Source organism: Poecilia mexicana, unplaced genomic scaffold (genome assembly GCF_051168715.1).
Source record: "Poecilia mexicana isolate PSO_F unplaced genomic scaffold, ASM5116871v1 scaffold_11, whole genome shotgun sequence".
Taxonomy (NCBI): Eukaryota; Metazoa; Chordata; class Actinopteri; order Cyprinodontiformes; family Poeciliidae; genus Poecilia; species Poecilia mexicana.
The window spans coordinates 14,769,202-14,784,656 of NW_028263380.1; the positions used below are offsets into that span (position 1 = coordinate 14,769,202).

At 39.8% G+C, this 15,455-nt stretch overlaps 1 protein-coding gene across 1 annotated transcript; it reads left to right on the plus strand.

Moving 5' to 3' along the window:
* Positions 1–457: 457 nt before the first annotated feature.
* laptm4b (lysosomal protein transmembrane 4 beta) lies at positions 458–13,641 on the plus strand. Its single transcript, XM_014981244.2, has 7 exons — positions 458–1,785; positions 4,023–4,140; positions 6,243–6,316; positions 6,411–6,533; positions 6,769–6,867; positions 8,358–8,453; positions 11,373–13,641. The coding sequence occupies exons 1-7, from the start codon at positions 1,693–1,695 to the stop codon at positions 11,445–11,447; spliced, it is 678 nt and encodes a 225-aa protein (XP_014836730.1). The 5' UTR covers positions 458–1,692; the 3' UTR covers positions 11,448–13,641.
* The last annotated feature ends 1,814 nt before the right edge of the window (positions 13,642–15,455 follow it).

Genomic DNA, 15,455 nt, shown 5'->3' on the forward strand with positions numbered 1-15,455 from the left:
CCTGACCCCCTTTACTGCATCTCTCTCTCTCTCTGTCTCTCTCTTTCACCGTCTCTCTCTCTCTCTCCCTCACTCTCTTATCTCTTAGTTCATTTAGGATTTAGCAGCTTTTAATCTCTTACAATCTCCAACATCTCTATGTGCCTTCGGCTGCACCACAGTGGATCGTCACAGCATATTCTAACAGTGAGAGGTCACGCTGCGATGGCTGACTGCTCAAAAACGGACTCCTCCTGTTGCTTTTGTAAAGGTGGAGCTCCACTCTCATGACGCCTGAAACTCAGAGGTCTCACTGATTAAAAGCAACAGATGTTATGAACTGACAGATAGATATTAACTAGATTTAAAGTATCCAGTAACAGCTGTGTTTTTCGCAATTTCTGATAACCGAGAGAAATAATTTCCAGAGTCTGGATCGCAACGTTGGAGCCCCGTCTCTGCTATGTGGCGGTTCAAAACGTGGATTCAGGAAAAAAATGGACCTGAACTTAGACATGTTTGAATTGTGCTTGAGCATTTAATGAGGGAGCTGTGTCATTTCAGAAGAGGAAAATCCCCAATCTGAGTATGACGCAGTTCACCTAACAGAGCTTAGCCCTGTGTTTACTGGTGGCCCAGCTGTCCGGCTTGGTTTAGGCCATCTGCACAGACTGACATGAAATGAAGCCCAATCCCTCAGTTCAGATGTTCCGAAAATTAAAATATCTTTGAGAGACTGTTTGGAAATGATTTAAGGGCAAAATATCTAAAAAAATATCTTTCCGTAGCACTGTGTGCTCATGTTACTGTTGAAAATATTAATTTAATATATGTTATTATGTATGATTGTAGTTTATTGCACCAAGTACTCTAAGGACACAGTGCTGGTCAAAGTTATTGGAAAGAGAAATTAGATAGATACACGGAGTAAAGGGTGGAAGAAAAATTAATATGCAAAACAAAAAACTTGAGAATGGGGTGGAGGTTCACCTTCCAGCTGATGGAAACCCCTAAATATAAAATATGAACTGCAACAAAGTGGTTTAGATCAAAGAATGCATTTAAAAAAAATAAAAATAAATAACTCAATGTCCAGACATACAATAAATTCAGTTGAGAATTTGTAGCAAGACTTGAAAATAGATGTTCGCAGTTGCTGTCAAAACAAACTGACCGAACTAGAGCTATTTTGCTAAAGTGTTGGTTACCGCAATAACCGCCCTTCTAGAAAAAGCGTTTAAAAAAAATTGTTTGTAAAATGACAAATGTGAAACGTCCGATAAGGACGAACGCTTTTACGAGATTCTGTTTCTGCTAAAAGGATAAATTGCAAGAAAACGTAACGAGAAAGTTTCAAATTAATATATTGGGATTGTTATATTTACTACAAAACATTCTCCGTAATCATCATCATCATCATCATCATCATCATCATTCTTCTCTCGTTTTGACCCTAAAAAAAAATCCTCCCTGGTCACGTGACGGAAGGATAAACCAGATTAACGGTTCTCTCTCCCTCTGCCTCTCCGCTCGCACGACTCCACACTCTGTGGGAAAAAAAAACCCAGTTCAAACGTCCACTGGATGCTGCGCCAGCCGCTTCACCTGCTTCTGACACTGTAGCTTAGAGCATCTTTAATATTATTGTCGGGGAGCAGCATTCATGAATTAACCGCTTAAAAAAAAAAAAAACCCACACAGCGTTAGTGAAAGATGATTTCGCCGTGGGACCGGTGGTACTCGACGAGCTGCTGCCTCTGCTGCCATGTACGGACGGGCACCATTATTCTGGGAATATGGTACATGGTAAGGTCCAGTCTTTTCCCTATGACTCCTGTGGGCACCGAATGTGTAGCAGGGTGGGTCAGTGGAATGTTTTCCAAGTTGGGTAGTAGCTACTAAGCGAACTTGCTGGTGAGTTTTTTTTTTTTTTTTTTTCTACTTTGAAATTTTTCGGATTCCCCCGGTTTAATGAGCTGAAGCGACCGTTAGACGACGAAGTTAGCATCCGCCTCGCAGGTGTTTCCCTCCGTTAAACCATCCGTGATCCGCACTAGCTCGAAATCTAAAATCATATTTTACCTGTAATGTTATACACTCATTACAGATTCTATAAAACACTGTTTTATATATACATATTTTTTTTAATTGTTAAATCTTTATTCAGTTTGTGCGGAGCCCTCTAGGGGACATGGGGAAAAAAATATTTTCTTTTGCGTTACATTCCAAAACTTTTGCGTTCTCACAATAAGCTTACTGCGATGTTTGCTGGTCTATTTTGTATGCAGTCACAAATCTTAGTTTAAAATTTCAGATATTTACACATTCAAAGAACCTCAGTGAAAACGTGTTTATTAACTCTTAGATGCCAAAAAAAAAAAAAACTGATTGAAAATCGATTTATTCACTGCATGTTTATTTCTGTGTAAGGTTGAGATGGAACTGCACATGAAAACGGCCTTTTAAACCATTCAGACTATTAACACAAAAAAGACGCAATAAAAACTGTCAGATGACTCAGAAATAGTCGAAATAGTTTGGATTTATTTTTTTATTTCTTTCCTTCTTACGGAAAGTTTCCATTTATATCATAGGTTTGTGGTGCATTTATGTCCTAAAGAAAAAAAAAAGTACTTAAGATATTTCACAACGAGATATTAACATACATGGAACAACCTTACGAAAACTTTATATAATAGCAGAAAGTACGATGGTCACCGTAAGAAGGCTTACAGTATTCATTTATGTCGCATGAACTGATCAGTACATTATTGCGAGGGAAAGCAAAATAAATAAAAATGCCAATACGTACGTTTGTGATAACTTAAAACAGGTAATTTTCCAAATATTTTTAAAGCATCTAAACCAAATTAAAAGGGCTCCATCTCGAAAACTATACTACATAGATGGATATAGAAGGATGTGGGTACCTGGGCTGGAGCCACTTTTGGTGCCCTGTTCATTAGAAAATTATTTTACTAGGATTTAATACCACCTTTAATTTCCACCTTTTTGATGTTTAAAAACAATGTATTTTAAATTTCTACATTTCAAATACTACTATTGTTTATATTCAAAACATTCCTATATATAAATAAATAACTTAACCTGATATGGGCCTATGAGTATGTATATATAAGTACAATGTTTGCAAAACATGAATTCATTTAAGAAAAGAAAAGAAAAATCTTTGCCTCCCCACCACCCCAAAAAAAAAAAAAAAAATTATGCCTCTGTACACCCTTTCTAAAGTCGGACACAGTCGAGAAAGTTCACAGCCGTGCAAAATTAAACTATTCCAGTAATAGATTTTATAAAATACGGGTTGTGTAAACTTCATTAGGTTCATGAAATTTTTTTTTTTTTTTTTTTTTTTAAAGGCTTCTTTTATTTTATTTTATTTTATTTATTTATTTTTTTGTCTTTTTCCCCCCCAACACCTTTGGGTTTCAGCTTGAAAACTAGCAGGGTAGGAGACAAAATAAGCCTATAAAACTAAACCTTTCCAGGACAGTTTCTTGGTATTTTAAGTAACTGCTTAGTTTTCTCAGAAAGCTTCACCTGGTTTGGTTCTTTTTACGAATTAGGTAACCAGTCTTTAATTTGTCCTACAAAATGTAACAGGTTAAATATAGCTAGTTGCCTCTGTTTTTACTCATAAGTTAATCTGTGGTTTTAAACATAGTTCAGTAAGCTTTGCAAATCCTTGACCTTATTTTAGTTAGTTTGACTCCACTACTATTAACAATACTTTAAAATAGAGCCATGGGGATAGAAATAAGGATTTACATTCTAAGAGTGATAAGAGTGGTTGTTTGTGTGCGATATTTTTTTGGACCAACTGCAGACGACCAATCCGTGACAGCCCGATGCTAACATAAAGACTATTACGGTAATGACATTTTTAAAAAAAATAACACCTAAGAGCTGGACTCAATAAGAACAACTAAGGATCACCAAAAATGCCACTATAAATGTGTTAAGCATGTGTTTACTGCACCAGGTGCTGAGTTTGCCGTTATTTCTTTTCTTTCCTCCCTCAGATAATCAATGCGGTGGTCCTACTCATCTTGTTGTCGGCTCTCTATGACCCAGTTCAGTACCGCTACCACCTTACCAGCTCCGAGTTGGGAACTGACATCGATGTCATGGACGATGCAAGTAAGGGCCACGACTTTGTTTTGTGTTTTGAGTTGAGCACTAGTCTGTGATTAGGAGATAACTGCTTTGTGTGTTAATATGGAAACCCAGATCGTGTTCTGAAGTTTTTTGGGGGTTTTTTTTGTTTGTTTGTTTTGCTTTGGTTTTTTGTTACTCAAAAGTGGACATGGATGGTTCCCATGATTCTCCTAGACTCATTGCGTGCCATCTACATCTGGGTTCTTATGTGTCTAGCTGTTCTGCCCAACTGGCAGATTTCCTTTTTCAGAGTGCTCCCCTCAGCACAGACATAGCTGTGCAGCACAGAGAACAAATCAGACTGCATGATGTGTATTTTCAGTTCTCTCCCTGCAGCGACTGTCATCATCACGGTCGCCTCTGGAAGACTTCAGACACCGTCCCGGGCAGCTGATTAAAAATGACTGCTCTAATTCTCAGATTAAAACCGCCATCTTGACTATAACTCCCATCCCAACACGTTTGCTCTGCAATGGGCAGAGACCGAGAGCCAATGGGATTGTGTGGACAAAAGCGCCTGACATTTTTATTTTGTTTGCTCTTGTTTTCTTTTGCCATATTTCGCCATCTTTACTGATCATTATACACAGAAATGTTTGTAATAGAAACTTTGGGAACTTGCTGGTAAATTGTGAATCAGCAGCAAATAAATACACAACAAGAGCAATCAATCCCATGATAATGATGAACCTATGTTTGCAAAACCCCATTATTCCACTTTGACCAATAAGAGCGACATGTTTGTATTTTATTATATGACTGTATAGTTACTGTGGAATTATCAATGTTGCAGTCTGTGCTAAGGGTATTCGTAAAGTGACACTATGTCTAATTTGACAAAATAATCTTTGTGTAATACTGTTAAACGTAAGGTTTATGTTGGATGACCATAGAGCCTGAACACATTGATATACAGCATGAGAATATTAATGAGTGTAACAGTTTGGAGCCTTGACACAGAGAATACACAGGAGCCCCTATCAGTTTATGCTTTTAGTTCTTCACTGACAGTAGCAAGTGGCTCATCAGTGAGACTTGAGAACGTGTGAGATTTTGGTAAACTTAGCACCTCTGACATCATGTTGGTTGTGATCTGTTCATAGCAGACTGAGGACAGAGGCTCCGTATGGTTTTTGTTTTATGAAAATGCAGTTTCCGTCTCCTGTCTAACACCTATGTTATAAGCAATATCGGAAACAGCATTTCCGATATTTATTTTTCTAGGCTTTCTGTTTTGATTGGTCTTCTTTACTATTTGTTTTTCATAAAAGAGGATATATATATATAAAACTGAGCTTTATTAATATAAATAAAATGCTATAAGAGTTGACGTTTTGAACTTGCTTTGATGCATAAGCAGCAAGTGTCGTATAAAACTTTCAGAAAGTTTTAAACAACTAATGACTAATAAGCACAAACTCTTTAAATTTAGCTAAGATTAAAAATAGCTAAGCCTAAGTCGTCTTCCTTCAGTAAATAATCTCCACGGTGAAGAGTGTTGTTAGTGGGACCGTTCAGCGCTGTTGTATGGTGGAATTACAGATTGAAAAAAACATCAGATTTATTTAGTTTCCATTCAGCTGATCACTGATCAAGACCAATCAAACAAAAAGTCATGTGATTTCTGTCACCGTGCATCTTCCTGTTACATCTCTGGTGCATAAGTTTACGCAAGTTTGCTATTAAATTAAATCTTCTGCTTATTTTGAATGTTTTTAATAAAAAATAAAAAAAATCCCAACCATTTAAAAGCAATAGCCTTTTTAGAATAATACATCAAACTATAACAATATATATAAAAAATAGATGTTTCTTAAACACCAAAACTGGTCTTTTGACCAACATGTGTTGCAGAATGAAATATGCTTACAGTGTTAGTTACACAAATTATTTAAGCCGTCCACGGATTACTTTAAGAAAAACAATCATCATTTATTGCACCAGTCAGTAGAAATTGTGCTGATCACCAACATGCAGCATCTTGAGTCACAGTCCTTAAGAAGGCATGAATTTTTTATTTTCCGTCTGTAAACTGTCCTTCTAATGTTATTTTGTCTTTTGTTTTTCGCTTTCATTTCCTGCAGACATCTGCATTGCAACTGCAATATCCCTTCTCATGATTCTCATATGCGGCATGGCAACATATGGTGCTTACAAGGTAGAAGAACGCGCAACGCCGACGTGAAACAGACCCCAATCTGGATTTAACAGAAAATGAGTTTCTCGGTTTAATCCTAATCTCTCCCTCGTAGCAACACGCTGCTTGGATCATTCCATTCTTCTGCTACCAGATCTTCGACTTTGCCCTTAACACACTGGTGGCCATTAGTGTGGTGGTTTATCCCAACACGGTGCAGGACTACCTTCAACAGCTGGTGAGCAGCAGCTCAGTAAATCTCAAACACCCGCTCTAGAGGTTCTTGTGTTATTTTTTAAAACTGCAGTGAGACAGCAGTTTGTTTGTTTTTTTTTAACTGTAGAATCATTTAGTGAAATTAACACGTTAAATTAAATATTAGCCATGCAGAATAAGTGATCATTGTTGACCTCCTTGATTTAAAGATGCTTTTGTTCTTGATTTCTTTTTCTTCCTCTGCGCATCTTGTCCAGCCGGGGACATTCCCTTACAAGGAGGACATCATGTCCACAAACAATATGTGCCTAGTCTTTGCAGTCCTGCTCTTCATTGGCTGCATCCTCTCCTTCAAGGTAGGCGCTCCTCGAAACTAAAAATGTTTGAGAATATCTGTGAACAGACAGAAGACTAAGGAACATAGCCGACAGCTCAGGAATACATTTGTCTCCCATTACTTTGTGTTGGTCTATCGCATAAACAATGAAAAAAAACAAATTGAAGCTTGTAGTTGTAACTTGAACAAATCTAAAGAGCATGGATCCTTTTGGAAAAGGCCTGCCGTCAGAGAGCAGAGGGTCGTGGACGTCAGGAATCCAACTCTTGTCAAACCGATTCTCCCTTCATGCACGGATGACTCTCCAGGCGCAGCTACACTCCGAGGCTCTCGGACGTGATCGGGCATAAAGTTGCAGTCATCTGTACAATCAAATCAAGTCGTTTCTCCTCTAAGCCGAGATTAGAACCGTTGTCGGCGGATATCCGAAGCCAGAGCCGGGGTTTTTATGACAGGAAGCAGCCACTGGAAAACAGCCCGGGGTCAAAACAGTTAGAGATGTCGTGCCTTTGACAGTGAACTGGGTTCAGCTTATGGAGTCCATGCTGGAAAACGATGCGCTCGTGACACGGGCCGCCGTATACAAGGACGGCATATAATTGCTGCCGTTCTTTGTACAGAGCATCGAGACCCGCAGAAAGCACCAGATGCTAACGCTCAAGGACTCCTTAGTGAGCACCTGCTGACGTTCCTCCTCCAGCCAACATCCTTCACTTGACTGCACTTGGCAGAGATGACACCGGCAGATGGGGGGGAAAAGGAAGAGCTGGATTAAAAAAAAGAAAAGATGATAGAAGATGAAAGAAAAGACGATTTAGGAAAGAGGAAGATTTAAATGTCTTGAGTTGACTGGGTTGAAAAGGAGATGCAGAAACTTGAAGGAAAGAGTTTGTTGTTGTTGTTTTGGAGTGATTCTCGTGAGATCCAATAAGAAATGCATCAAACGCAAACCACAAGAAAGAAAATGCACATTCGTACTCCGTGTACAGTTGATTAAAAGAATAAAATTGTGGACAGAAAAGCAACGCGAGGAATAACAACGAGTTGACGAGCGAGGCAACGTTTCAAACTCGAGCAAATTGATGCCGACTGCTTGAGTTGACCTTACACGGAGAGGGAGGTCCGGCTCAGCAGATGGTAAAGTGATTGGCTTGCACTCTGCTTGGCTTCCTGGTTGATTGCTCCCAGTGCTGGCAGGGGCACCGACTCAGCAGGCTAATCACACACACACACAATGAATCTGCTCTTCTTCTGCCAAGTCAGAGACCTCCCTTTCATTCAGGTATAGTCTCAGTGAAGCAAGACATGCCTGTTAAGTGGCTTCTGGTAGAATGGCGAAGGCTCAGTAAGGACGAGGAAACGATCCAGAGCGTTCTAATAACGCCGTCACGTGTCACTCTCTAACCCACCTTCGTGAATATATTCACAACAAAACATCATCAGCATAACTGAAGGCTCTTTGCGTGTTAATACTTTTGTTTGGTTTATCCTTTTGCTTCCTGTGTGCAGGCCTACCTGATTGGCTGTGTGTGGAACTGCTACAGATACGTGAGCGGCCGAGGCACCACGGAAGTCCTGGTTTACGTCACAACAAACGACACGACGGTGAGTCGCCGTCTCTCCTCTCCTCTCTCAACGTGTTCAGGTTTTATTTACACGGTAAGAGAGGTCACGCTTCTGCCTGAAAGGCTCTTTGTAAGCCGCCGTCGCTTGAGCTGCGATTCACAAAATTCAGGCACAGTTATTGTCTGATTGTGGTTGCGATGAAAATCCACATCTAAGACTGAATTCAGGTTTAGAGTTTACAGCACCATGTCGAATACCTGCTCAGGCAAAGACGTGGAAAGAGTTCAGAAATAATTTGGCGCGGCATAAATCTGACAACAAAAAAAAAAAATTGTTTTTAAATATATTCCATTTTTTTATTAAAGATTTTTATTAAAGAAAGGTGAAGTTGTCGCTTTGTGTTGCAAGATCAGCTTAGAAATACGAAGTAGTGGAGTATGAACTGAAATTAGTTTTAGTTTTAATTCAGGCTGGAATTTATAATTAAGATCTAGTGGTGGAAAAAGGTGAAAGCTTGAAATATTTTCTTCCTTTTCTCTTTGTTACCTAAACAACTTTTACCTGCTGAGTTACAGTTTTCTGGGAAGCGGGCGGCAGCTTCCCAGAAAACTGGGTCTGAGTCTTTGTGATTTCATTTCGTCCTCCATCTGTTTGACGGGAACTTGAACTGGAGATTTGTTCAAACGTCTTGTGTTGAGTAATTGCGCGGAAATAATTGTTGTAAATAGAAGCGCAGCTGCGTAGACTGTGTACCGGGTGGTGAATCCTGCCTGATTCGGTGTTTAGTTGTTGTTCGGTCGGACTCGGCGATCTGACAGTCGACGGGTTTCTGCTGGCGTCACCTGAGGAGGTGTTGCCGTTCCGTTTCTCTCCCCCTCAGCGTGAACGCCGTTTGTTTCTAAGAGGCTTTAGCGCGGTCATGGTTTCCATGTGTCTGTCGTGTTTATAATCCTCCAACCTGATAGATAAGACATTAATCTGCCTCACACCCCCGGTCGACTCCATGCGCAGCACTTTATCTGTCTGTCACTTTGTCCTTGTGCTCCAGTGGCCACCCTTCACGCTGATGACGCTTTCCCCTCTTAAGCACACGACTCCGTTTACAGCTGCTAATCCGGCAGGCTCTGATGTCGCACCGTGCATCATGCGGGCCTTCGGCAAACATTAGACATGTTCCAGTTACTGTTTTCACTCCTGGATAGTGAAAGGAGAAAACGTTCTGATTGTAGTTTGGAGCTTCTGAACTGCTTTGGCCCAGAGAGACTTCCATTTACTTGCAAAATAGCTTAGAAGTGAAATGGAAATACACAAAACACAAGCAAATAAGGAAAACATCTCACGAAACCACACATGCAAATTATCACAGTCGACAGTGAAGGCAACAGCAGAGTGGCCGAGGACACAATAAAACTAATAGACTCAATACAGACCAGCTGTTATTTTGAAGCTGCACCTTTTCTGTCATTCTTACTATTATATAGGGACAAAGGATAGTAAACAAACATAAGTGTTACCAAAGGAGAGTAATGATATTGTTGATTGTGGTTCTGATTCCAGCTGAGGCAAACCTGAGGTAGTTTTTAACATACTGGTGATGCTTTCCTACTCTGCTTGTAATTTTTATTTTGGAAAGGCTTTTTTTTTTTTTTTTTGCACAGGAGGGGAACATGAATGCATATTTTAAAATTTTAAATGTATTCATTAAAAAAAAAAAAAAAAAGCCATAACTGAATTAAAAGGGTAGTCAAAGTTCTGAAGTAACCAGGCCAGTTGAAGGCCACAGCATCTGCTGCTTGCATTTTAATCACAGTCGTATGAAAGAGCAATTTGTTCCTGAATGCAGCAGAGATCTGTGGCAAACAGCAAGGTTAATCCAATTTTAGATTGGACTAAAAACACACTAAAACATGCTTTTATCTCTGCATTAACTCTGCCCGCTGATAAATAAAGCACTCTGGTTTTTTGGGGGGGGGGTTTTACCAATGAAAAGCCAAGAGTGTTCAAATAGCTTTTTTCGCAGCCTTCGGACATTAAGCACCCAGCTGCTTCCTCCTATCTGTTGTGCTTTTCTATAAATGCCATTAAAATTCACCAGGGTCATCCCCCTCTCTCTTCCTCTCCTCTTCCCCCTCCTTTCTCCACATAGCTCTTCCTGCGCTCCCTTCTTCTGGAAGCGTTACATAACTGTCTGCTTGTCTACTTCGTTTCAAATCCTAGCCGTGATGAGTTCGCAGGGCCTCTCCGACTGTTTCTCCCAGCGCACTCTCCCGCTCTCTGAATTAGCGGCAGTGCTGGTTTTATAACTTCGTTCATAGAGAAAGACCTCTGACAGAGAGCGGCTCACAAGCCGGCCTTGTGTGTGACGCTTCCTTAGAGCTGGTTCTGCGATCTGTAAAATGACCATCTCCCAGGGCGATGGGAGGAAACCAGAAACTTTAATTAATCACTTACTTCTTTGTCTCCTTCATTCCTAACTTTCCGTTTGGTCTTTTCTCTCTGCTTTTTGTTTTGATGTTTTGTTTAGAAAGAAATCTGACATCACCTTTGGACACCTTTTTTATTTTCTAGGTTAAAATTTCATATCAGAATCTTCTTAAAATAGAAAGTGTAGGGTGCAGGAGAAAACAATTATCTCCAAATTAAACTCATTGTTGTCTATTTTAATTTTTTATTTTTATTTCAATTTAGTAGTGAATAGATAGGACCACACACATCCAGCAACTTCGGCTGCACCACTTCATTCAGTTTGGCTAAAAACAACGTGTTTTGAAGAAAGATTTGATTGTGGCCTGTTCTTCTGAGAATGGATTTTCTTTTTTAGATTCCAGATTAGGTAAATGGGAAACAATCTCCTAAAGAGTTTATTTTTTACTTGCAGTGAACCTCTAGCTAGATTAAAAACAAGATTTTCTGTTAAATTCGGAGTCGCTGAGCTTCAGTTCTTTGTTTCCAACGCAGGTCCTGCTGCCGCCGTACGAGGAAGCGGTGACCATCCCGCCGAAGGACCCCCCTCCTCAGTACATGGAGGCATGAGAGACGACCTCGCTGCTGAATTAGACACCCAAACAAACACCTTCCACATCTACTCCTCAACAGTAGGATCCCAACTCAGGCTGCAGTAACATGTCAAGCCCACGTTTTTTTTTTTTTTTTCTAGATGCCAGTTTCAGCCTGGATTCCTGTCAAGTTTAGCTTAGATGAAACTGACCTTGACGTAACTTTGCTACTTCCTCCCGCCCCCCGCCCCCCACCCCTAGTTTGTTGTGACGCATCGTCTCCTCCAAGGACAGCGTGACCGTTCCCACCAGCGCTCCCTGCAGGCAGCTGCTCTTCCCTGGAAGCATCTGAACTCTTGGCACTGCCAGAACGCTCTGAACCAACTTTATTTAAATTCCCTTTTTTTTTTCTTCTTCTTCTTCTCCCGCTTAAATTAAAAGCTGCACCCGTTTGGCCACCAACTGTTAAACCCTGATACTGTGAATCAAACCCTGGTGTCTTTGAATAGAGACTTACTACGTGACGATGGATGAGAGACAAAGAAGGGTGTGACAGGAAAAACAACAAATGTTATCAGTAAAATAGCACTTTAAAAAAAAAAAAAAAACAAGTAGTTTGCAAATTTTCTTCAATGAATGTAACGTCGGGGTATTTTTGTATGACTTTTTGTATTACGGTGAAAACCGACGGAGGGGGGAACACGAGAAGTGTCGTCTGTTATAACTGGAATATTAACTTGTGTCACTCATCCTGTGGGAAGGTATGCAGAAAAAAACAACAAAAAAATGTCTTCTTTGTGTTTACCCATCAACTACTAGTGGAACCCTCATCCAAGCCACTGGTTTCTGTCCCAGTATTCCAGTTTGCCTTCCTGTCTTTTCCTCGATCTAACACGGTGCAACGCCTGGATGCGAGAGCTGTTTACAGAACGACCCCTGGCAGATCCACAACCGAACAGGGAGTACACGGGAACTAAAGTGAGCACGTGAGGTGAAACGTTGTCAGCAGCATCGACTGTGTCTCTACGGTCTCACAGAGTTACAATGTGACCTTTAGCTAACAGGGCTTAGCCGGACCAAGGGTATCTTCCTGCAAAGACCGCATGACGTGCTGCTGTAACTCGCATCCTTGTATTTGTTTGCGTGCTGCACATATTATGCAATTACCACCCCCCCCCCCATCCGTCTTCAGCGCTCAGTGATATTCTGTTCATACGAGATGTTGGAATCAGCTCAATATCAGCGGATGAAGATGAAACTGTGGCGACAGACAATTAGGAGAAGTAGATGTGCAGTAAATAATCAAGTGAATCAGTCGTATTTATAAGTGCATCTCAATAAGTTAGAATATGGTCAAAAAGTTTATTTTTGTAATTCGATTTAAAAAAAATTTTTTTTTTTTGTTATGACATACACAGTCATGGAGAAGCCTGCTAGCGTGACAGTTTGTCAAGGTCAATGCTAAAGAAGTGGATTGTTCACATAGTGATTATTAAAACATTTTACCAGAAAGTTTAGTGAAAGGGGGGGGGGGGGACACAACCACCACATCTTTAAGAGGGTAGTCAAGGAAAGACCCATTGAAATGTTTGGGGATGATTCTGAATTAAAAGTCCTTATTTTATCTTATAAAATATCATAATATTAAAAATTTACATTTTGGAGGTTCACTAGTTATTAAAATTATTAAAATAAGCAGAAATAAACATTTAAAATCACCCAGAAGTTTGACCTTTTGAATCAAATTCCTGCGTTAACTTTTCGGTGATATTGTGATGCGTTGACATGCACCTGTATCACACAGGCTACGCACCTGTTCGGGCTCATTCTGCTCCATTTCATACTTGAATCCTGGTCTCATTAATCTCCCCCATGCCTCTGCTAATCCTCCAGTACTCGGACTGTAAACGCACTTTAAAGTCAGCTTCGGGCCGCTGGAAGCCGATGTGTGTTTTGTTGGCTCGTCTTTACCTGACTGTGCTGTAGGTAGCCGTCTCCCGATGTGACCCGGTTTTGCAAACTGTACCCGCTAATGGTTAGACGTGTCATAAGTCCATGTTTGCATCGTGTGAAAGTAGCAGAACCGACAGACTTTCAGACGTATGTGAACCACTTTGTTTTCAGAGGCTTAATGGATGGATGGATTTATCCTGTCAGGACTTCTGCCTCTCCTTCTGTTGGATCTGCATGAGCTCATGTTTTCAAGTATGAACAATAAAACTTGAAATCAACCTGTGTTGGTTATTATTTATTGGCTTGTTGCAGCTGTTGATTCTGTGAATTAATGGAGAATAAGAAGATAGCCATAAACGGCCCCTTGTCACATCATATTAGTGTGTTAGAGTAGGAATGTAGCACTGGTTTTTGACATACCAGTTTGTAAAATTTTCAGTAGGTTTATCCAGATTGGAATTTAATTATCTGCTTTTCTTTTCTTTGTAGAAATAAATCTGAAATTGCCCTAAATAGTTACTAATTTTTTGTTAGCTCTTTGTCGTTTGGCCTGTTTTTGCTGTTACTAAGATAATCTAAAGTTACATTAAACACATTTCATAAGTTTCAAAGTTGTTGGGGTTTTTTTTTTTTATCAAGAAATACATCAAGTCTGTAAAGCATCAGCATACAAAGAGTTGAGATTTTGTTTTCACAACGGATGAAGATTTTCAAAAATGAGTTGCCAACTTTATCGGCACCTAAATATAGAGTTTAATTGTTGACACAATTGACGGCGTGGAGCGAGACATTAAAAAGTAATTCCAAATAGGCTGTAATGGACTGCATGAATAAATCAATAAGTGTTGCAACTCAATAAAACTTGCCATCTAATCACTTAAATTGGTATTGATTTAAAGAAAAAATCATGTAAATCCATCCTGGTGGGGGCATAACATTTATAGAAGTGACTAATGCCCCTCCTGGCACCAGATGGGTGGACAAGTCGTCCAATATGTTGACCCATTCTTTCTTTACCAGAGCTTGGATGTTGTTAGGTAGAAATTTTTTCAATTTCACTTTTTTTATTTTATTCCCATCTCTTTTAAACGCAGAAATATTGTTCCATAAACTGAGACCTTGAACTGAACATCATCTTTCCATCGTTACTTTTACTTTTCAGTCAAGGCAAACGTTTGTCTCCTGTATGAGCGTTTTTTATTTTATTTTTTTACAAAAGCTAATAGCAATCATTCAGTACAGGAGCAGGATTACTGAGCTCATCTCTAAGACATTGTATTCCTTTCATTTAAAACTGTTCTCATTTAACCTGAACCAAAAGATATTTCAGAAACCTTCATTTGAGAGTTGGAAAAGCAGATCTGTAAGCAACCTAGAGACGACTTCTTTTTTTTCAGTGCCAGATCCGTGTTTTGTGCGAGAGCAGTATATGGAGGGATTGATTCTGGAAACGATGCTTGCACTCTCCTCTAAATTTGAGTCAGCTTGTTATTAGAGATGAATGAAAGTGCTCGAGTTACAATATCTTTTTACGGCCAGGATATCCTGGGAAACATCGCTCAGCAGAAAATAAAATGCACCATAAGCCTAATTTGAGCACAAAGGGCTGACTTAGATCCGTTCTGTGCCAAAGGAAAGTCTCAGAGTTCATGATCGTTTGGGAGTTTTTCCCTCCCGCGGGGAACGGCAACAGGTGGACGTCGTTCTAACATTGCTTTGGAAAAAAATCTATCCTTTTCTCTTTATGGGTTTTCATTAAGCAATTTATTTTTCAGTCAGCTTTTAGAAAACCTTTTGGCCAAAACATCTGGATTTAAAGTGCTGCAGAAAACTAGACAGATGCACTCACCTACTTTCTGCCAGTAGGACGGAGCAGTAAAAAAAATAAAAAAAATCTGGGTCACATTCTGGCTGAGATGGTTGTCAGGAAAGGAAACGAGATTACAGAATCAAATCAGCTTCAAACATTTACATTTTAATGGAGGTCACTGATCTAAACACATTTCTTTATCTACATCCCTCTACAAAAACAAAAGCTTGGGATTTGGTGAAACATTCACATTAAACACATCTAATGGAGGGATTTTGGTTA

Bases quoted from the DNA above. Each gene is read 5' to 3' on its own strand.
- laptm4b (XM_014981244.2), top strand. From the start codon at position 1,693: ATGATTTCGCCGTGGGACCGGTGGTACTCGACGAGCTGCTGCCTCTGC. The intron at 1,786-4,022 runs GTAAGGTCCAGT...TTCCTCCCTCAG, and splicing joins TTCTGGGAATATGGTACATG to ATAATCAATGCGGTGGTCCT. The intron at 6,534-6,768 runs GTGAGCAGCAGC...CATCTTGTCCAG, and splicing joins AGGACTACCTTCAACAGCTG to CCGGGGACATTCCCTTACAA.